The sequence below is a fragment of the Doryrhamphus excisus genome, chromosome 13 (genome assembly GCF_030265055.1).
Source record: "Doryrhamphus excisus isolate RoL2022-K1 chromosome 13, RoL_Dexc_1.0, whole genome shotgun sequence".
Taxonomy (NCBI): domain Eukaryota; kingdom Metazoa; phylum Chordata; class Actinopteri; order Syngnathiformes; family Syngnathidae; genus Doryrhamphus; species Doryrhamphus excisus.
In genome coordinates this window covers 12,703,301-12,727,495 of record NC_080478.1, presented here as the reverse complement: position 1 = coordinate 12,727,495, position 24,195 = coordinate 12,703,301, and the positions used below count along the sequence as shown (strand labels likewise).

The 24,195-nt window shown below is 40.5% G+C and overlaps 1 protein-coding gene across 1 annotated transcript in view; it reads left to right on the top strand.

Moving 5' to 3' along the window:
• The window catches only part of eipr1 (EARP complex and GARP complex interacting protein 1), a 35,104-nt gene extending 16,060 nt beyond the window's left edge, over window positions 1–19,044 (top strand). Inside the window, exons 6-9 of the mRNA XM_058091269.1 lie at window positions 2,816–2,952; window positions 10,696–10,863; window positions 14,029–14,196; window positions 17,790–19,044. Of these exons, the coding sequence (XP_057947252.1) occupies window positions 2,816–2,952; window positions 10,696–10,863; window positions 14,029–14,196; window positions 17,790–17,964 (648 nt within the window). The 3' untranslated portion in view covers window positions 17,965–19,044. The remainder of the gene's footprint in view (window positions 1–2,815; window positions 2,953–10,695; window positions 10,864–14,028; window positions 14,197–17,789) is intronic.
• The last annotated feature ends 5,151 nt before the right edge of the window (window positions 19,045–24,195 follow it).

Sequence of the window (24,195 nt, the reverse complement as noted above, 5' to 3'; positions counted from 1 at the left end):
CATAGATAGATAAGCAAAGATACATTTGTAGTAAATATATCAATTTTCAGACCAAGTAAGTGAGATTGAATACTTCCCCATGGCACATGTGATGATCTCTAGTAATGTGCCACTCCCCAGTGGTTGGGAATCACTGCTATAAACCACAGTGTTCTGTGTAGGTGATTTTCATAGCTGCTTACACTGAACTCTGAATACATCATTTCTTTAAAATGTGCATAAGACACATTATTCAGATTTTCAGAACAAATCTACGCTCGACCTGTATGCACAATGATCAAGAGTGTCACCAAGCCCCTATTAAATTGACATCCTGTTTCATCTGACAGATGCCATACTACCATCACATTTTCCTTTCAATGTGACAGACCTCCATGACCCTGAATAGGGAGCGTGCTATGGAAAATGGATGCATCCTACATAGTGATAAGATTGCAACATATTTTTTTGGCAGTCAAATCCTGTGAGGAAAAAGCAAAAGTCCCTCTCCTCTTCTTTGTACCAGTTCTGTTTCTCACTCACTCGCTCACACATATTCACTCACTCACTCATCGACACTGTCTGTCTGCTGTAGGAGAAATAATGACGGTGCTCCCATGAGCTGTGTGGTGACATCTTGATCAATGATCCCTGCTTCAACAGCCACAGTGCAGGGGAGGGTGACGTGAAGAGAAAAATACAGAAAAGAGAACGGTGGGGAAGCGTACAGTCAGAAAAAAAAAAGATCAATTGCAAATTATAATAGTGATTTTTATAGCAATTGCGTACATCCTACACATGGCATGGAGGAAATAATTATTTGCTCCCCTGACGATTTTGTGACGTTACCCCTTTAATAAAACATGAACAGTCCACGCAACAGTCGATCATTCTCTCTCTGTAGGGCAGAATTACACAGGAGGAGGTTGTTAATGCTTTCAAGGGAGTTAGGACCAAGAACTGTAGGAAACATGCCGTAATGGCTTGAGATCCTTCCGTGCCAATAAGATATTTCAGCTCCAGAAGGCACGTGCACAGGCCTGTGTGAAGTTTGCCAATGAACACTTGAATGAGTCATTGAAGGCCTGGCATCAATTCAAGTCACTATGTTTGGAGGCAGACAAATGCTGACTATGACCTGAAGAACGCCTTCACTACAGTCAAACGTGGAGGTAGAAATATTCTACTCGGGGACTGGTTCTCCGCTAAGCATACAAGGGGACTGCACTGCATCGTGGAGCTAATGACAGGGCCATGCACCTTTTAAAATCTTGAATGAGAATGTTCTCGCCTCAGCCAGAAACCTGAAGATGGGATCAACATACAGTATGTCCAAAGTAACAAAGGATTGTTTTTGAAAAAGAACCGCATTAAGATAAGACTGTTTTTTTAACTTTAATCCATAATAAATATGTGCTGTGCTTTCCTACAAGGGGTTTCTCCACCAAATACAAAGTTATGCTTTGCTTGAAGATCAAATACTTATTTCACTCAAATGCAAATGTATTTATTATTATTTATTTTTTATGGATCTTTGGTGGATATTCAGTATCTTTTTTGGCAAAATAAAAGCTACCATAAAAAAGGGGTTTTCTATCTTCACTAGGGTACCAAATAGAGCCGCCGTGGTGTAGTGGTTAGCATTCTGGACTTTGAAGCAAATGCCCCAGGTTCGAATCTCCACTAGTAAGCATCATTGATATTCGTCAGGAAGTGCATGCGGAATATAAAGTGACTCCGTAATCAGGCGAAAGCTGAAAGAAACAAACAAAAAAAAAAAACAGGGTATCAAATGATAATTTAATTAATTTAATTGTTTCAGTCGAGCCTAAATAAATGAATTAGCATTACTAAGACACAGTTATCTAGTGTTTTTTTGTCACAGGACCAGGAAGAAGCAAGGGTCAGCTTTACCACACTTTCCAGACAAAAAAATATTTGTACATATATAGGCCACATCTCTGTATAAGCCACAGGTTTCCACATCATAAAATGTGATATTTTGTATACAGAAAGATGTTACATGTGATGATTTTTTGAAATTTTTGATTTTATAAATACCTTTTTCCAAACAGTGCCGAACAGTGAGTGTAAGATGACTAGTTAATCAGTAGCATACCAGAAAAGTCATTAATTTCCATGTCCTCTCCCTGGGAACTAAAACCACTTCATTTGTCTGACAAGCATCACAATTGAAAAGTGTCATAATTCCTTCATCACACACGTTGTCGGTCTCTCTCTCACACTCTCTGATTGTAGCTCTTCATTGTCTTGTGGCAAATTAGGCATTTAGTTTGAGCTGTCCTCTTCATTCAGTCCAGCCATTGAAACCTTTCAGTGATAGTGGTTTGCAGTCCGAGTCGTCCAAACAGAAGCCGTAATAATTCTACACTTGATTAAACTTAAGACTTAAACTTAAGACTTCGCTTCCATTTCCTTTGTCCACAACACTACTTTCTGAAGCTGCACTCGAAGCATCATCGTAAATGTAGTCTTAATTTAGCCACGTTACTATAGGTTGATTAAAAACAGTAGAGGCTTATTCACTGGAAATTACAGTAATTATAAAATACAAGCAGCAAGCAGGATATGATTCATTGATGAAATATTAACTTTACTGTTGTAACTGGAGTTACAGTGCATTTTACACGGAAAATGTTAATTACAATGTTGATTTAAACAATTTAAATGACACTGTAGTTCCTTCACATTCTGAAACAAAGGCTAATGTTGTAGAAAACCTAATGCACCGCCAAAGCTTATCGTACAGCGTATGTTTAGATTAATATCACATGCCTGCTTAGAAATGATAATGAGGTGGATTGGATCTCTGCAGATCTCCAGCACTGCTACGCTGGGGGGTAAAGGTCAGCTGAAGTTCACTTCTGGCAAGTGGAGCCCTCACCATAACTGCAGCCAGCTTGCCACGGCCAGTGACACAGCCATAAGAGGCTGGGACCTGCGCACCATGAGGTAAGTTTTCTTTAAAGGGACACAACTCACGTTCTACCAAACAAAATATGACCTCTTATGTCTTTTGTGACGGCAGCTTGTATGGCTGCTTAATTTTTTTTTGCAACAACAATCTTTTCACGATAGTTATATGCAGTCAGTAATCTTTCAAATAACTGCTTGGAAAAGCTTGAATTATGCTTCTGCATAGTCCTGACGCTGATACTGTCTTTATCCTTTTCTATACAGTAACCTTTCATCAGGGTTGAGTGTGTGATGAAAGGATGAAAACATTCTGGGTCAAAATATTTGGATGTCAACTCCACCACTACCACATCTCTTGTCGACCATTTAGCTTGTTAGCTTCCTTTGTCACGAGTGAACAAGGACAAATTTGGACACAGGTGTGTTACAACAGTCACTTTTATTGCAAATGTTGATCCAAGGAGAAAGCTTACACAATGCATGAGTTGTATGAATGTACTAAAAGACGACCAATCACAGCATTTACAGTCTGTGGTACTGGTGTACGTTGCAGGAGCATAAAACCAGATTTAAGCGGAGGTTACATTCCGTGCGTGCTAGGTGTAACGCTTTCGTATGTTTCCCTCATTCGGAACATATACATGTGTCGGTGTGTGTACTGGGATTCTATGGCACCAGGAGAACCAGAGTTTATAACAGGATAAGCTGCCCACCCTGGCCACACAAGGCGCATTAATGTCGGATACACTATGCCGGAGGTGTTTGATCTATATTTGTATCTTTAATAAACATCATTTTAGAATAAGCAATCAGACCTAATTACTTTTTTTATACTGACCCAATGAAGGATCAATTAATTCCTGTTTTCTTTGCCTTATTATTTGCTCTCTGCAGTGCATGATGAAGTACTCGGCTTTCGAGCACTAATGCTCCTGTTTGACATGGAGCACATGTACTGCCACACATTAACCTTGTAACTGTAGGTTATCAGTAACACATCTTGCAACCTCTGGCTTAGTGTGTGTTTTTGTGTGTGTTTGTGTGTGTATATGTTGGCGAGACACGTGATGATGTGTTAGGTCAGCATATGCGTATGTGTGGGGTCTCCGGTAGAGGAATAATAATCATCTTGCTATCGATCACCATGCTAACAGCAAAGTGCAGATGAGATTGAAAGAGGTGGCGGTGAAGGAGAGATAGACGAGGAGAGAATATATTTACAAGATGTGTATCACAGCACCTAATCAGATGGATGAAAAATTGCTATTACTCCACTTTATAATAAATTAAAGACTTCATGCACACTTAATTTGGGCTGTCCTCCTCCTACTGTGTTTTTTTGAAAGATGCAACAGTGCCGATTTGGCCGTGAGCACAGAGGGATGTGGCATGGATTTCTAACAGCAAAGGCCTGCTGAATGAAAACCACATATTATGATGTGTGCCACTATTTTTTCAGAGTGCAAATTAAGAAGGAGAAGGAAGACATTGAGGAGTGAGGCCTCCTCAGAACGTCGCTACAAGCCTTTTTATTGGTGCTGCTGTCGCAGATACTCTCTGCTTCCACGCCGAATGCCTCGCCTATTCAGATTTTAAGTAGACTGTCCCTCACTTGAAATATGTACAGTGTGGAAATAGGACATTACATCATCGGGAGGGCTTTTTGCCAGTCTGGACAGGCATACACACACACAGTGCAAAATGCATTGCAAAACCGCAGTCCATAAGAGCGCTGCACGCATGGTGTTGAATGTCATCAATATTCTGACAAAGTTTTTTTTTAATTCTATCATTGGAAATGGACGTTTGTCATCAGGTATTCCACCAAGCTTTGAGCGAAAGAGACAAGCAGCCAAGTGAGCAAGGCCATGCTGAGTATATATTCCCATTAGTTTCCTAGTAAGAAAGTACAAACTCTATTCCTCAGGCCTAAAAATGCTCAAACACGGTTGCTGCCGTTAACTTTTGTTAGTTATCTAACATCCTAAAAAAAGAGCTCGATATGGTCTGCACCCTAATTCTTCCAATAAAACATACATAGATTTGTACTGATGTAATATGCAACATTGTGTTAATTATGTAATATCCAACCCATGTATTTGAGAAAGAAGGTGGTGTGGAAATTTAAACAGCCTATCCCAGCTGTCTCCGGGAGGCAGGGTACACCCTGGACTGGTCGCCAGCCAATCACAGAGCACATATAGACAAACAACCATTCACACTCACATTCATTCCTATGTACAATTTGGACTCACCAATTAACCTAGCATGTTTTTGGAAGTTTTATTCTGTGTTTAATGTCATTGTACAATGTAGTACACAGTATATTTTTGCAAAATGCAAGAGTAGGGTGGGCATGTAAATAGATATTGATAATAGACCACATTAATGTAGACGCTCCTACTCTACTATGGAATGTAGTGCTACACAGACCTCAACCTGAACATACTTATAAATCTCAGCTGTCTTCTGAAGGTGTCTCTGAAATATTTTTTTACAAACAGAGAAGCATATAGGAGATGCCTGGCTTGCAGCCATACTATACACTGCGGGGTGCATATTGAAAAGCGGTGCAGTGTTGCAGTGAAGCAGGAGCTCGCTGCACCTCCCCTGGAAGTAGAAGACTGCATTAAAACTCTTCTACACGGACAAAACATTGTCTAGTCCATAATGTGCATCACCAAACATACCATACTTTTCACGCCTCCTGTTGTTTGCATCTGACAGTACTTCCACATGCCTGCATGATGGCATACCCATTCACGATAAACCATTGTGCAAAATCTTTTCTTCATAATATATGATTTGCATATTCAAATATAGTAGCATTATGCAAAAAAGGTTTCCTATCAGGACTATCACATTTCCTACTCAAAAGAGAGACCATTATGCAAAACCTCATCGCCGTTTTTGAAATGGCATTCCATAAGTTATAGCTGATTTGAGAATGACCTTTTGAACCTTGCTGCAGTCAAATCAATTATATGTAACCTTTTCATATGCTTCATATGCCTCCAGTCCTCTCAACTACAGTGGATATTATGCTTTTACTTAAAATAAACGTATTTATGACCTCACGCAGTACACTGAATACAAATGGAAAGTATGTTTAACGTCAAAGACGTTGGTAGTGTAGTGGTTCACGTTTTGTGTGTTTCAATTCCTACTCAATATGCTATTACAGTTATTTGGATGGATGGATTATTACATAAACATATTCATTCATTTTCTACCGCTTTTCCTCACGAGAGTCGCGGGGGTGCGGGAGCCTATCCCAGCTGTCTTCAGGTGAGAGGCGGGGTACACCCTGGACTGGTCGCCAGCCAATAAAACATACATGGATTTGTACTGATGTAATATGCAACATTGTGTTAATTATGTAATATCCAACCCATGTATTTGGGAAAGAAGGCTGGTGTGGAAATTTAAACAGCCTATCCCAGCTGGACTGGTCGCCAGCCAATCACAGGGCACATATAGACAAACAACCATTCACACTCACATTCATACCTATGGACAATTTGGAGTCGCCAATTAACCTAGCATGTTTTTGGAATGTGTGAGGAAACCGGAGTACCCGGAGAAAACCCACGCATGCAGGGGGAGAACATGCAAACTCCACACAGAGATGGCCGAGGGTGGATACATAAACATATATTTTATTATAAATTCCAAATCAATATCACTGGATCTTAATGTGATTTTTTAAAAAGGAAGTGACTTCAGAAACTAATGCAGAGAATCACCCACTGGAGAAACAGCAGCAGTGCATGAGTCACTCCCCCTTAGTGGCAGATGTCTGAGTTCGGAACATGGACTCTTCTTTATAATAACATACATCTACAACAGAGAGAAGGTCACTGTCTATATCTTGTCAGGAAGTTTAATAACCAGTCAAACATTCAAAAACCTTGTGGCATTAACAATCCTTCCGGATGTGTTGTGGGCTGTTAATGACTTTTCATACATCCAACAGATTGTTCTCCATCTCTCCGTGTTAGCATATCCGTCTTCAAAATTCTCTCTCACCGCCTCACGTTGTCGCCTTCACTCCCTCCAAATCTTTCATTCTTGTCTGCCGGCCCAATCTCAAAGCTGAGCTTTAATTTTGAACCGCAATGAAATGATTCTCTCCTCTTTCGATTTTTCTTTTCCCTTCTCTCCATCCTTTCACACAGCAGTTGTCATAGAAACAGAGACTGTGTGTGTGTGTGTGCACGTGACTGCGTTCTAGTCGATCCCGTCAGCAGAGAGATTTAACGGCTAGACTAAGCCAAGAGGAGGGTGTGTGTGTGTGTGTGTGTGTGTGCACCGGGTATTCCTTCTGAATTTGTTTACACAGTCAGATTGTGGGAACAATGGGGACTTTTCTTTCACACGGGACGGTCAAAAGAAGTCACATTTGACTTGTGAAAGTTTGAATGTGTGTTACTTAAAGTTAGGGTCTCCAAATACAGTAAAGTAATGCTCGTCGTTGTAATCTGAGTTTATTGAAACACAACTAAGTGTTTGCTTCAGTAACCATATTTCCACACAACAGTATGTGTGTGCGCGTGTGTCCCCAGCTTCAAGTTTTTATCTGCTTGTGCCTATCAGTGTGTGTAATAGGTCCCTGGTTCCCCCATCAACCCCCATCACACACACTCAGCCTTGCTGGCTGAATGACATTAGATTGAGTGTGTTTGGTGGCTTAGGCAGGACACAACTATAATCCCCCCACACTCATACAAACACACACTCGCACACATACAAAAAGTCCCAGGTCTCTTCACTATTAGCTGGAGCCATGGGAGTGGATGTGTGAGCACGCTGCTTTGTGTTCATGTGTGTGTCGTGAGGATTGCTTAGTGACACCGGAGAGGGAAAGGGCGAACCTAACCCAATTTCCCGCTCCATTTCCTTTTCACATGGCAGGCCCGTCCCATTCCACGCTGGAACGGGTTAAACACAAGCCACCCTTGAGCCCTGGGTCACGGCTTTTACACAGGAGAGAGTAGAAGCCGTGTGAATAAATCATGTGTCTTAGCTTCAAAATTAAACATGCATAAGTGTGAGAGAGGATATACCGTATTATTATATACAGTATAACAGGGATGCAACAATTCACAAAAGTCACATGTGGGTTTGGTTCCATAGGGGTGTCCAAAAGGTGTCCATAGGGGTGTCCAAAGCACAGCCTGTGTCATTTTTTTAAAATTCCCCCGCAACACCTTATAAACTATAATTACTAAAAAAAAAAAAAACCACCAACAACAGTAAAAGAGCACAAAAAGCGTAATGTATGGATAAAAGGTATATGTTTAGGTTATGATGACAAAGCTGACACGTAAGCTGTTTTTTCATCAACTTTCTAGCATATAGGATTGATGTCTACAAAATGAGAAATATCAACATTCTTTAAATCAGGGGTCTCAAACACGCGGCTCGCGGGCCAAAATTTGGCCCACAGGACACTAGTTTGAGGCCCCCGCCTTGATATGAAAGTTTAATGTTAGTGCGGCCCGCGCAAGTTTGATATGGATGCTGTATGGTATCATGTACCCAGAAAAAAATATTACGTTTGATTAATGTTCATGTTAAAGGTTAAATAACTGTTAATAGTTATCTTCCCTATCCGTGTGGAAGTGGTAAGTTTTTGGCTATTTAAGTTTAAAGGAAATAACTTGAAGGCTACCGTTTATGTCGCTAGCTCTCTAGTTTGCGAGTTAGCATGTGTCTCAAGACCCTGCAGTTGTGCAATATGTTGTAAATATGTTTTGTCATGTCTACAGGGCTCTAATAATGCTTTGTTAATTTTAATCTGAAAAAAATAATTTGTCTACCCACCAACTATATGAGCTTTTATTGGAAAATCGGAACAAAAGCACTGAAAAAGTTTGTATATTTTTCTGTTTTTCATAAATGTGTTTTTTTTGGGGGAAAACCTGATGTGGCCCAGCCTTGCCCAGACCCTAGCTCCAGTGGCCCCCAGGTAAATTGAGTTTGAGACCCCTGCTTTAAATGATCTTTCACTTGTATCGGGCATTCCCACCTCCAAGGCACTCCGTTAGCACATTTACTCATTGATAACGCAGCATCAGGACCAACTGGCGGCTCAGTATCTTTGACATTAACACCACCTTCTGCTCTAGGTTGGGAGACGACCTCTCTACCACCTGAGCCGTGATGCCCCCTTAATTCTTTATAGCATGTTACCATTGGTAGAAAAGGTTTGATTCATAGTAATATCAAATGGAGACCACTATATTGAACTGTATATATATATATATATATATATATATATATATATATATATATATATATAGTTATAGTATTGTATCTTCAGTGTACCCTTGACTTGTTATTTTCACGTCATGTTCCATGTGCATGCCTCATCCGATGACAGGGACTGCACACAGTCACACAAAGGCTTCTAGCTGTCTTGACCTAATTGAAGCCCAGCAGTTTGCCCCGGGTCATTCGCTATACCTTCCTTATTTTAATGAGATTTTTAATTAGCATGTTAATTGCCTAATGTGATCAGAGGGGTGACTAGCTAGCTGGCTAGCTGCTGTTGGCATCCAGCTGGGCCATAACACTTGAGGCTTTCCACTCTGGTGAACAAAACTCAGCCAAGATGAGCTTTATAGGCGGGCCTGGAGAGTAAATGGTTTTCCAGTTATAAAGTTTGTTTTGTTGTTTGGGTTTTTTTTTCTTGTGCTGAATATATAGAGAGTGAATATCATCAGTTTACGGAAATATTTTTTTGATATTATGACCCACAGTTAAAGGGGGACCTATTATGCTCATTTTTCGGCCCTTTGTATTGAGTCGCGGACTCCTATAGAGCAGCTACACACAATAACCAGCACACAAAGCTTTATAGTTTTTCCAGAATCTGCACCTGTTCAGCTGTATTTCTTTGGATTTCGTGGTTGACGCAAAAACGGCTCGCTGCTGGCACACCCACTCCGCTGTAGTCGGTCACACTCACCACTAGCAGTGGACGGTATAGTAGTTGATAATAAGTCTGCTTTTAACATTCAGCTTAGCTGGCTTACAGCCTCGCCCATATAAGGAAGTCCGCCCTTCTGTGACATCACGTTTTACCGCGTCTTTTGAGACCAAGTGTTTTTAGCCATCCTAAACTTCTTTCGAGCCTCTTTACATTGCCATAACCCATATCCAAACTGTGCGACCAATGACAATTTCAATTGTGTCATTCGAGCTATTTCCAGCCTAAAATGGCTGCAAGGGAACAAAGTGGATTTCATCAAAAATATTTTATTGTTTAATAGATGATTAAAAGTACAATGCAGTACCTGGTGGGCATTTACAGTTACACATAATGGACACAGGAAAATGTGTGGCAGTGGGAGGAAGTGGTGAATCAGACCAAAAAAAGAATGCGGAGCATCTCTCTTTCATTGTTGTTTCATTGTATTAACGTTCGGTTAGCAGGAACTCAAAGCCGTGTAGTTGCCTTTATAATAAACCATTGCTGGTGGCAGCTTCTTATTGAAACTGGCCTTGGCTGACAGACACATAGGATGCTTTGATTTAGCTCAGGAATGTTCTTGCTTGTATGTCTGGACCTTGTGAATCGTTCTCTTTCTCTCGTTATATTTCATTCAAACCCACTATTTGGCTGTTTTTCACTTAGAATTTATCTTCCTAGGTATTCCCTCTCATCCTTTCATGCTGAATCTCCCCCCCTACGCATTCTTACTCACCTGTCTTCCCAGCCAGATTTCTCGTCCCAGATCTCATCTTTCTCCCTTAACTCTGTCTGTCTTTCAGTCAGATTTACTGCATCGAGAACGCTCATGGCCAGCTGGTTCGCGACCTTGATTTCAACCCAAATCGACAGTACTATCTGGCCAGCTGTGGAGACGACTGCAAGGTCAAGTTCTGGGATGTGCGTAACATTCAGGAGCCCATCAAAACCCTGGAGGATCACTCACATTGGTGGGTACACTCATGTGTGTATGTTATGTGTGTGAGATGGTGATGTCCTTGACCAAGAGGACTTGAGTCCAAGTCATGTCAGTAACTACCCCGCCTCTCGCCCGAAGTCAGCTTGGATAGGCTCCAGTATACCCAAGACCCCAGTGAGATTAAGCGGCATAGAAAATTGATGGAGTAGATGTGGATGGTTGATTAAAGATTTGCAGTAAAAATACTAAACTTTTGTTTTGCAGTACAATCAACCGAAGGCCAGCTTTTTCTTAAGTCTGTGGCCAGTCAAAAGTGGCAGGTATGCCCTAGCTTACAAATACTAGGTTAATTGTTAATTACTAACTTAATACAAGGAGAAATGAGTAAAAAGTAATGTTCTGGTAAGTATTCAAGACTTAAGCTATAAAACATTGTGAGTTATTTCATTATTTGTGTTTTTTTGTGTATAGAATGTATAAATGCATCAACTTCACTGCTGAAAACAATGAAAACTCCTCTACGCCATTGTTGATTGGTGTCTGATTTTATTAATGGCTTTATCTCCTAAATAATTGAATGCCCTAAGTACTTCTGGTGCAATAAAATGTAGTTATACGCTAATTACATTTTAAATAGGCCGTTACTCCTTTTGACAGGGAAGGTTTAACCACACTGGTCCTCCTAATGCACCAGTTCTGCTTGAGCCTCTCTTCTGCTCAGCGAAGCTACAGGCAATGCCAGGAGCTGAACACTGTGTACTGCAGCAGTGTGTGCGCGTGTATGTGTGTGTGTGTGAGAGAGAAAGAGAGCGACGCCCTCTCCTGTGTGAGCCGAATAGATGTGTGTCTGGGAACCAAACTGGGCTACTCCTGCAGGACACCACTCCTTACCTGATTAAGGCATATGCAAAACTCAGACACTCAAAGAGGTTGCATCTCCAGCAGAAAGATAAGCTTGACTCACATACTCATAGCTGTAGATGGCCCTAGATGATATCTATTCTGATGGAGAAGATTGGTGTGCATCTCTATGCATGCTCTACCGACTGATATGTATTTTCTCATACTCAACGTCCATATTTCTGCATCCATTTCCATCTGTATGTATGCTCTAGGTATCCCTCAAATGCATGTATTTTTGTGCATTGCTTGCACATTTTCATTGTTGGAACCACAAACAGGGCATGACATCTGGGTTTCTAAGGGTATTACAGATTTTTTTTATATACCAAGGAAGCAGATTAGTGGATCGGAAGGAACAGAATGGCTGCGGCTGATTTTGTGTCAACAGTCTGGATATCCTTCAATCCCTCCCTGCAATGTTACTCATGGAACTGCACTCCGAGTTGTGCCCTAGCTCACAGATAGAGCAAGTGTGACACACATGCACAGAGAAAAGAAGAAAGAGGCGGAAAAGGCACTCACAACCTGAGTGATCCAAGGATAAACAGAAATGGGTTGAGCCAGTGTCAGTGTAGAAAAGAATTGGATTAGAAGAGACTTGAAGGGAAAGCACAGGAAAAGAGAATGTATGATAATGATAACACATACTCTAGCGGTTCAACTGCAATGGAGCAAATGTTTTTTTTAAGCAACTGAAAACATGCATGTTTTGTTCTGAATCCTACTGTGAGATTGTTGTGTTTTTTGGATGATTTGTTTGGGCATGAATGCGTAAAACGGAGATAGAAAAATTTCACTCCCTCTCCCTTGCACCTATAGACTTAAAGGGGAACTATAATGATAGTTTTTCATCCCTTTGTATTGAGTTGTGGACTCCTTTAGAGCAGCTACACACAATAACCGGCACACAACGCTTTATAGTGCTTCCAAAATCTGCACCTAATCAGCTGTGTTTCTGTGGATTTCGTGGTTCCTGTGAAAACCGTCTGTTTTAATGTATTCCACCCACGGCCCACCCACGGCACACCCACTCCGATGTGGTTGGTCACACTTCCTAGTAGAAACCTTTCCGATTTATGCAGCCAACTTCATAGGCGGTGATAAACAACGATTTATCTTTTTTAAATGTCGGCTTTTAAAACACTGACAAATTGTTACTTACTGCTTGCTAGTAATGTTGGAAAGGCGTCGAACTTCAGCAGGTTTGTTGGCTACTCCAGCTGCATACTGGCCCATGTTTACAAAACAGTCCAGTGTGAAATGCCGTTGATGGATTAAAATACATTTCTTTTGCTGGTAGGGAATCCTACAGACATGCCCATATAAGGAAGTCTGCCCCTCTGTGACATCACAAAGGGGCAGTTTTACCACACCTTTTTGAAACTGAGCATTTTGAGCCATCCCAAACTTCTTTCAGGGCTCACTTCCAAATGCGCAAACCTCATTATCTGAAACTTTGGCATCTTTAACACACAAAAAAAAGAATTTAAAAAAGAAAAAGCGAGAAAAAAATTAGAAAAAAATAATTTATTGTACAAAATTCAAGACCAAGAACAGACATTTACTCTGGAAAGGCAAGTTATTTACACAGAACAACAGGCTAAATCGGTGTGCAATATGTTCGCTTAGCAGTTATTCAGCTCCACAGCAGCATAAACCTTACCAAAGCATCATTGAACACATCCTTCTGTACTGTTCCACTTCTTACCACATCATGTTTTCTGTCACCAACATGGGCCAAACTCGCATGTGTCACAAATACATCTGCTAAGATCATCGGTCTCCCCACACACAACCTCACAGAATTAAACGGTCCATCTTTCGCATCGCCAGTAACATAGCACAGGATATCAACCACCCACTGAATCAATACACCACTCCACTACCTTCAGGGCAAAGATACAGAACAATTAAGTTCAGGAAGGCCCGTCTTGGGAAAAGCCTGATCCCTGCAGCCATAGCCGCCCTGAATAGTAGGCCCCGCTGATCTCTTTGTCAACCAGTTACTGTACTGTAGCTGTTGTTAATTGTCACGTTGATTGCATGCCGTTACTATTGTGGTATGGGATGTGCTTTTTTGTCTTTGTAAAGTTGTACCTTTAATGTAGAGTCGATGAAAACAAATTTCCCCCTAAATTAAATCAATCAAGAACATACCTGGGAAGTCAAACAGGCTCCATTAATATTACAATGCCCATCCCTATTAATAACCATCTTATTGTAGTGTACACAGCCTTGTTTCCAGCTAGCCTTTGTTATTTGAGAAATGCTAAATTGTTATGTTTGATCCTAGGGTGTGGAGCGTCCGCTACAATCACAGCCATGACCAGCTGGTGTTGACAGCCAGTAGTGACAGTCGCCTCATCCTGTCCAATATGGTGTCCATCTCTTCTGAGCCGTTTGGCCACTTGGTGGACGATGAGGAGCTCAGCGAAGGAGAGGATAACCACCAGGATGAAAAGTAAGAGATGAAAAGTTTGAAGATGTTTCTGTTTTTGTCATATTTTTTGCTTGAATTGTGGCGACAGGTTGTTGTTGGCCTGAAAGGCAAAATACCACTTCCGATCCTGTACAAATTTTAATTTGATACCAACATGTATTATACATACTTTTATTATTTTGTTGTGTGGAATCTTAGAAAAGGCTTCTTGAAGTGAATATTACTCGAAGAACAATAAATCAGCATCAGTTGGTATAAGAACAACAGATCCATTTACTGCTTGAGGAATCTGGGGTATAGCCGACTTTAGTCACCACCGACACGGACTGGTCATCTTGTCTGTTGTAACACATGACTTCTTGTCGTCCCATGTGAGCTTCCTGTGTGACGTTGCTTCAAATGTGCGATGAGTTTTGTTGTATTAAACTCTCGGTTCTACGCCACCACAGGAAACTTGTGCATGGCAAGTTTTGCACAACATCGTTTTCAGACTTGAACAAAGATTATACACGGCCGTCATGTCATTCAATGTCATTCTCAAAATCGTGACTTGAATGCAAGAAAATTCTAAGAAAAGGCAGAGGTAAAAAAAACAAAAAAAAACGCTTTTGACCTCATTGAGGAATCTAGGGTATAGCCGACTTTAGTCACTACCGACACGGACTGGTCATATTGTCTGTTGTAAACACATGACTTCTTGTCGTCCCATGTGAGCTTCCTGTGTGACGTTGCTTCAAATGCGCGATGAGTTTTGTTGTATTAAACCCTCGGTTCTGCGCCACCACAGGAAACTTGTGCATGACAAGTTTTGTACAACATAGTTTTCAGACTTGAACAAAAATTATACATGGCCGTCATGTCATTCACTGTCATTCTCAAAATCGTGACTTGAATGCAAGAAAATTCTAAGAAAAGGCAAAGGTAAAAAGAAAAAAAAACGCTTTTGACCTCATGTGATGTAATTACCCACTATGTACCCAATCCACAATGCTTCCACTTCCCTCTACAGTATTTCTGTAATAGCAGCACTTAACTCAATGACAGACCCTCACGTACAATTGTCAACCCTTCATAATCACATATTTGCTGGAGCAGTGAGTTGTTAACCCTCTATGGACAGTCCAGTCCACAGCAACTGCAGAACTTCTCTACTCTGATGATGAGTCAGCCCAGGCTTTTCCAAAAATGTAAATATTACTTTATGCCTGGAGAGCTAGACTTTGGTTAGTAATTGATAGTTCACATTAAATATCTCACCCACACACTGTCTCATGTAATACTTTTTGGCCATGTTGAATACATTTTCTGATTCTGTTTCTGCAGCACAAAACCCCCCAACATTACTGTTATTGGTTGTGTATTTAAAATGTATTGTAATTATACCGTGAATACATGATGTGGTGATCTTTTCTGTAAGCAACATTTTTCTAGCATCTGAACATGATTAGGAAATAAAATAAATCAATCAGCTACTTTTTGAATTAATGCTTTTAAGATACAAATGCATTATACAGATCTGTATTAAAGCGCTGCAACAATCATCCAATTAATCCACAACTATTTTGGAATGTGATTAATTGCTTTTTGATTTAATAATGTAAATATCCTTGGAGTTCTGTCTCTGAAATGTGAATATTTTGTTCACTTCCTTAGTCATCCATCAAAGCAGACCTATTATCTTTGTGCAAAGCAAAATATTCACACACATCAGGTTTGACTTTGGAAAACTGATCAACATTTTTGTGTGCCAAACCATGAACTGTTTTTGGTTCATATTCATTTTGTCCGTCCATGGGGCCGAGCACCATAAATCGTAACATCAAGAATTAATGGATCAAGTTGCAGTCCTACTCTGTAGCGATATATCCACTTCTATACATTAGAATGCACTTTGTTTTTTTTGTAATTCATTGAATCCCAGCCATTTTCCAAAAGACACGATATTGTGTTCTATGACTATATAATCATGGGATGTACCAAAAGAAAGATAATACCCCTGTCTTTCAGCAGAAAAAAAAGTTTGTTTCTGCCTATTATGTTTCCCCTCCCAAGTAGAACACAAACTAGTGAAATAAAGGTTGCTAAGGGGGAAGCTAACTGCAAACTGCATGTAAATCAAAACTGGGTCTTGGGTTCTAAAAGGTGGCGGGGAATATTAATTCTTCCTGCCACCCACTAGTCTATCCAAATGATAGAAAAAAAACGGTTAAAGAAAAGAGTGGAAATCAGTGGAAGGCCAAAACACAAAATCCCACACAGCACAGTTTAGTCTCACTAAATACCAAGAGAGTCAACTGAGGGTGTTGACTCTCACACACTCACAAAAAATAAAAAATAAAAAATAAAAAGGAACTGAGCAGCAAATGCTCCTTATATGCTCGCCCAGCCCTGCTGATTACTCAGACCTTCAGCTGGGAGTCGTACCACAGGTGCTTCCACTTGCTCCTAACGAACAATTGATTCTTGTGGGAACAAAAAACAAAACACCGCCATTTGTTCACTTCCTGCCTTTCTAATATAATTTAAGTTTTTTTTTCTTTTATAATTATTTTTTTTCTCACATGCCGAAGTACAAGGTGATATGACCATACAATGACATAATGGGTACCATAGTAAGTGTCAATATAGTGATATATATATATAGCACATCATGACTGGTTCAAGACTCTTCATCCTTGTATTTAGCAAACATCAACTGCTTGTATTGTTCCTTAAATTCGCTTATCGTTGTGCATAGTTTGAGGTCCTTACTCAATCCATTCTATAGTTTGATTCCACATACTGAAGTGCTACGGCTTATTAACGTAGTCCTAGCATATAAGTGTTTCTCCTCTTTGTTGACAAATACAAAAACAAACTTCCACTCCAATATCTCAAAAATAATGTTGGAGGAGCATCCACATGGCTCAAGATGATTGAACGGGCACAAAACCATATCAAGTCCAAATCATCAATTTAAATAGCCAATATTCTAAACACAAGAATCCATATTTTTATTTTCTTCCTAAATATAATTTCAGACATTTTTATGTTCCATTTCTAAAACAGGTTCATTTATCCAAAGGAAAAAAAGTGGACACCACAGGTGCTTCCACTTTCTCCTAATGAACAAGGTGATTCTTATGGGAAAAAAAAAAGCAAAACTCATAACACTGCCTTTTTCCATACTTTAGTAATCAGCAGTAGAACATAGGTAAGTTTCAGGAAAATATCAGTTCCCAACTAGGGAAGGGAGAACACTCTTTTGTGAAAAGCATAACTTTCACTTGGAAACAAATATTTGTTCTCAAATATCTACATACAAACATAAAAAAATAGTTGTTTTATATCAAAATAGCAATTTATTTACAAATATAACACCAATTAACAACACACATTACTGTTTGTGCACCTTAGCACTGAAAATAAGCTTTTAAGATGCTGCTAAGCTACTAATATGTCAAACATGAGCTTAGCTCATTTATTTACTGGTTGTCATGACATGCAAGGCCCTCAAGGATTTCTAGCATTAAATGATGATAATTACAGTATCACCAGGACTTCACACTTCATGTTTATGACTTTGTGTCGTTTGTTCAGCTTGCTTATTTTTCCCGTGTGTTTTTTGTTTGCAGGGGCAAGGAGCCTCTGAAGGACAGTGTGGTTTCCACCTACGAGGAGCATGAAGACAGCGTATATGCAGCTGAATGGTCATCTGCCGATCCGTGGCTCTTTGCCTCGCTCAGCTACGACGGACGCCTCGTTATCAACAGAGTCCCACGTGCCCTTAAATACCGGATACTATTGTGAGGGAACCTGTATGCAAGGCAAAGAGATTTGAAAACTGCTGTAAAAGCCAAGATATTGTTGCAAAAACTGTAAGTAATGTAAATACAGTAGATGTCCATAATACAGCAAACTAAGCATTCCTGGTTAACTTATTCAGTGTCATCTTGTCAAAATGTCAATAACGTGTATTCTCATCATATTCGTCCTTCAGCTGTAGCATCAAGAATTAAAAATTACAATTAATTACATTAAAGGGGACCTATTATGCTAATTTTTCGACCCTTTGTATTGAGTTGGTGTCTCATATAGAGCAGCTACACACAATAACCCGCACAGAAAACTGTTTAGATTTTCCAGAATCTGCGCCTATTCCAGTTGTATTTCCTTTCATTTATGCTTCCTGACAAAGACTGTCTGTTTTAATTTATTCCACCCACAGCCCGCCTCCGGGCATGCCCACTCCACACGCCCAAAGTACTATTAACCATATAAGGAAGTCTGTGACATCACAAAGAGGCAGTTTTACCACGCCTTTTGAAACTGAGCTTTCTGCGCCATCCCAAACTTCTTTTAGGGCTCACTTCCAAATGCACAAACCTCATTATCTGAAACTTTGGCATCGTTTAACACGAGAATACAACATTATAACTACATTTATAGGTCAGAAAAAGCATAATAGGTCCCCCTTAAATGTTTTAATGTTATTAACATGACAAGCCACTCATTATGATTGTGAACGGAGGCCAAGATCATGTCATCAAAGATTGTGATTAGCATCATAATCGTAAATATTGTTTAAAAGGATGTAGTTAAAAATGTATATTAAATGACAGCATACATTAGCATTGGGTTATTTTGTCTAAATACTCAACTTTCCTTCAAAAGGGACACATATATTGTATTTCAAATGTTACAACACAACAACAACTGTGTTTGCATACGCATGCGCGGTGGCAGTAGGTGGCACACATGGATGAGGGTCTTGTCATTACACCGGAAAAACAGGTTTTTATTGCAGATTTGAATTATCGCACAACAGGCATAATCATCCCTAATAAATTCTTCTCCTTTATCTTTGGACTTTTCCCTTCAGAGGTCACCACAGCAAATCAATCTCCTCCATCCAACCCTGTCTTGTCTTGACATGTCCCAACCATTCATTCATTAATTTTCTACTGCTTGTCCTCAAAAGGGCCGCGGGGGTGCTGGTCACCAGCCAATCACAGGGCACATATAGACAAACAACCATTCACACTCACATTCATACCTATGGACAATTTGGAGTCACCAATTAACCTAGCATGTTTTTGGAATGTGGGAGGAAACCGGAGTCCTCTAAGAAAACCCACGCATGCACGGGGTGAACATGCAAACTCCACACAGAGATGGCCGAGGGTGGAATCGAACTCGGGTCTCCTCGCTGTGTGGCCTGAGCGCTAACCACTTGTCCATGTCTGAACCAATCATCCCTAATAAATAATAATAAAAATAAAAACACAGGCTCTGAACCACGGCTGTCACTTTCTGTCCATCCGTGTTTCAGGTCCTGTTAGGAAGACATTTATAGTAACACACACAAGCATGTGTATTATAAGGATGCTGGATCGGGTTTTTATGCTGCCGATTCAGATACTGAATAGTAATCTTCACCCTTTTTGGAATGTTGCAGTCACTCACAACCTTTTTTGGACTTATTTAGAGTTCATTGCACTCAATGAAATGCACGCCTGGAGTCATCAACACCAAGGGTCCATTGTTTGTCCGGATGCCTTACATGCTGCTGAAGTTAAGGATGAACTAAGTATCAGGAGATTTTGTCTTGGGGCATGATCCAAGAAGAACAAACCAAGCACAAATACAACAGTTTGTTACACGCGCCAAGCATGCGAACACAAACTAAGGCAAAATTTTTGCAAAAAGTCATGAATGTTATCTGATGTAGCACTGTGGATCATTTATGACACCAGTCCTTGAACTTATACTGAACGTATAAATGGCATAGCTCACAATGAACACCTTGTTGTTTTTCCCTATTTCCCTATTTTTTATATTTTATTTATGATGTGCATTCTTCAGTATCAACTGAGGAATAATTTCTTTTTTGTTTGGGAGACAAACTGCAAGCACATTTGTCAGCCTAATACGGTTAACAAGCAATTGCATGCTTAGATACACAGAACCGACGGAGCAAAACTTCATCAGTCTCAGTTCACATTATTTTCATGCTTTGTTGTCGGAATTAGGATAGGTAAAAGCCAAAGCAATGTTTTATTTGTGTTTCACACCAGCTACACTCCACACCTCACCTACCGTCACCTCATTCGGCGTGTGCTGGAGACGGTAGTACAGAGACGGTGCAGACCTTAACGGTATGACAGATGGCATTAACATAATCACAGTCTCACTCACAATGACGCCAGGGAAGGCTGTGGGTATTTTATTATTAATCATTAGGTAGACCTGCACACAAATATGCAGTTATAGCAGTATCAAAAGAAATTATGTTTATGTTTATAACATGAAAAAATCACCATTATTGTAAAATACTTTTGGGCAGAGGACGGCGGTTTCATACCAACTTACAAACAGTCTGATCAAATTTTGTTCAGTTGTTATTTTACACTAAAAATAACTTATTGAGGGCTGCACAGCGAAGGAGTGGTTAGCGTGCAGACCTCACAGCTAGGAGACCAAGGTTCAATTCCACCCTCGGCCATGTCTGTGTGGAGTTTGCATGTTCTCCCCGTGCATGCGTGGGTTTTCTCCGGGTACTCCGGTTTCCTCCCACATTCCAAAAACATGCTAGGTTAATTAGCGACTCCAAATTGTCCATAGGTATGAATGTGAGTGTGAATGGTTGTTTGTCTATATGTGCCCTGTGATTGGCTGGCGACCAGTCCAGGGTGTACCCCGCCTCTCGCCCAAAGACAACTGGGTTAGGCTCCAGCACCCCCACGACCCTTGTGAGGAAAAGCGGTAGAAAATGAATGAATGAATAACTTATTGAAGAATTTGTTTCCAAGTGTATTCCAACATTACATAAAAACAACTATTACTTTCATGTAATTATTTCATTGAGGGGAATAAGTATTTGATCCCATAGGCCGTAGTACTGGACTTGGCTGCAATCCCTACCCTGTTTGTGAAATTTTGGTTGCATCTTGAGCAAGTATGTGGTTCTGATTGGTGCCATATATATTGGTATATTGGTGCTATATATAGGCGGCCCTTCTGTCATATTTTCTGACTCAATATGGACCTCAAGTCAAAATGTTCTAACCGCTGGGTTAGGGTTATATTATTTTAATAGCATCATTAAGAACTTACAAGGGGCGATCAAATTACAGTCTTTCATTCAAGTGTGTGCACATGCACCTATTCCAATCATGCCAAGTATGCGAGACTTCAGGTGTGAAGAGGGCCCAAGCCTGGTATAATTACCTTCTGTAGTACCTTTTGCCTTACTTTTTAATAAATAAGCCTCTACACTCACATGTTTAAAAGATTGTTAACGTAGTCTAGGAATGTGTATATATGACGTAGAATACTACACTCTCTTTTCCTGATCTCATGTGTTTATGTGACAGGAAATTGTCAATGACAGTAATTGTCACGCAGATGTTACCCTCAAGTTCAATTCCACCCTCGGGCATCTCTGTGTGGAGTTTGCATGTTCTCTTCGTACATGCGTGGGTTCTCTCCAGGGACTCCGTCTTCCTCCCAGTTGTTTAATGTGAATTAAAAAAAAAAAAAATTAATAATAAATAATAAAATAATTTTATGCTCAATCAATGGTAGCCATCAAATTAGGAAAAGTAATGAAATATGACATAAACAATAAAAAGTCAACTACTATAGTTTTTTATCAAAACTTTGAATTGTGAAAAGTGATTAGCGCGCAGGTCTCACAGCTAGGAGACCCGAGTTCAATTCCACCCTCGGGCATCTCTGTGTGGAGTTTACATGTTCTCCCCGTTCATGCGTGGGTTTTCTCCGGGTACTCCGGTTTCCTCCCACATTCCAAAAACATGCTAGGTTAATTGGTGACTCCAAATTGTCCATCGGTATGAATGTGAGTGTGAATGGTTGTTTGTCTATATGTGCCCTGTGATTGCTGGGATAGGCTCCAGCACCCCACCGCGAACCTCATGAGGATAAGCAGTAAAAAATGAATGAATGAATGAATGAATGCTACCCTCTAAGGTGGAGGTGGAAGTTGCAATGGAAAAAATTAAAATAATGAGATTTCAGTCAATTATCTATTCATAGATGCAACACTGAGCTAACTCAGGAAGTGTGTGTATGTGATTGAACCTGTGAGGTTCGGGTTTCAGGTGATTATTCCTTGCATGTGATTGAGTTGCATGGAGGAAATTCTGACCTGCTTGAAATGAAGATTATGCATTAACATGCTTCTCTGCACAGTGGGTGGATAGGCACAGACAAGGAGAAGAGAGTATCTGACAGCCAGAGAAGGGGAGTTAAGAGGTCTGCAGCTAACACCCATGGGAGGTGATGAGAGCAGCATGAAGATGTAGAGCTATGTTTGCATGAAGTGGAGGAGGGAAGCCTGGTCTACTGAGTGTTGTTCTCTCAGGGGATAATAGTGGGCTTAATGAATTCCACAACCATGTAGATCCATTCCTTATATCGTCTTCTTTGTGATTTTTATTTATTTATTTATTAAACTCTGTGACTCCTGAGTTGGTTTGGACTTGCTCGAGAACACTTTGCTTGTGCAGAAAGTTCCTAATATGAGCCTGAAGACTTTCTTCCACCCACTGCATGGATGCTGTGTAGGACTGAAAAAAAACAACAGTGCCAGGATTTACTGTGGAACGAAATATTCCTGGCGGGAAAAAAAGAGTGAAATGTTAACCTATTTGCACCCAAACTGCAGTGTTCACTTTGTCAGGGCATTTCTCTGACTCTTAGCTTCGTGGCAGTGCATCTGTATGAAAAACGGTGTCATCACTTTTCATGTTAGCTGGGAGTGTGCGAGCAGAGCTGCTTAAGACTGACAAGCACCCTATAGTCGAAGGGGGTGGGGGGGTGGGGGGGTCCTGTGTGCTGTAAGCTACTTATTTATGCTCATTATGCTTAACTATGGAAGGGGCAATCAGTGACTTTTTCTTGGGAAACCCTCACTTTACACCATGTTTTTTTTTTGTTTCTGCTCTTTCTTTACTAGAGCCTGGGTATCGGTATTGTCCTGCCATCCTTGGGGTCAATTTCACCCAATTCAAAGTTCCATCCATCCATTTTCTACCACTTATCCCCATGAGGGCAAGCTGGAGCCTATATTAGCTGTCTTTGGGCGAGAGGCGGGGTACACCCTTGACTGATCGCCAGCCAATCACAGGGCACATATAGACAAACAACCATTCACACTCACATTCATACCTATGGACAATTTGGAGTCGCCAATTAACCTAGCATGTTTTTGGAATGTGGGAGGAAACCGGAGTACCCGGAGAAAACCCACGCATGCACAGGGAGAACATGCCAACTCCACACAGAGATGCCCGAGGGTGGAATCGAACTCGGGTCTCCTAGCTGTGAGACCTGCGTGCTAACCACTCGTCCATGTCCTAACCAATCATCCCTACTAAATAAATACTAAATAATAATAAGAGAATGGAAACGAACTCGGGTCTCCTAGCTGTGAGACCTGCGCACTAATCACTTGTCCGCCGTGCAGCTCTCAATTCAAAGTTTCGATAAAAAACTATAGTGGTTTTATTGTTTATGTCATATTTCATGACTTTTCCTAATTTGATGGCTACTATTGATTGAGCATAAAATTATTATTATTTTTTTTTAATTCACATTAAACAACTGAATTGGCGACTCCAAATTGTCCATAGGTATGAATGTGAGTGTGAATGGTTGTTTGTCTATATGTGCCCTGTGATTGGCTGGCGACCAGTCCAGGGTGTACCCCGCCTCTCACCCGAAGACAGCTGGGATAGGCTCCAGCACCCCCCCACGACCCTCGTGAGGATAAGCGGTAGAAAATGAATTAAACAACTGAGTTGTGCCTCACCAGCCATGAACCTGACCACAAGTCACTTTACAAAAAAACAAAATTAAACAATGCCACATGAAGTATACATTTTATTTTGTTTTGATATTCACCATGGTCAGCCCCACTTGAGTCATCCCAGTGCTCTGAGGTCTCCATGGCTTATTCCATTAATCAAATACCTTCTCTAAAGCAACACAAGGATCTGACAAGCTCTTTGCCTTTAC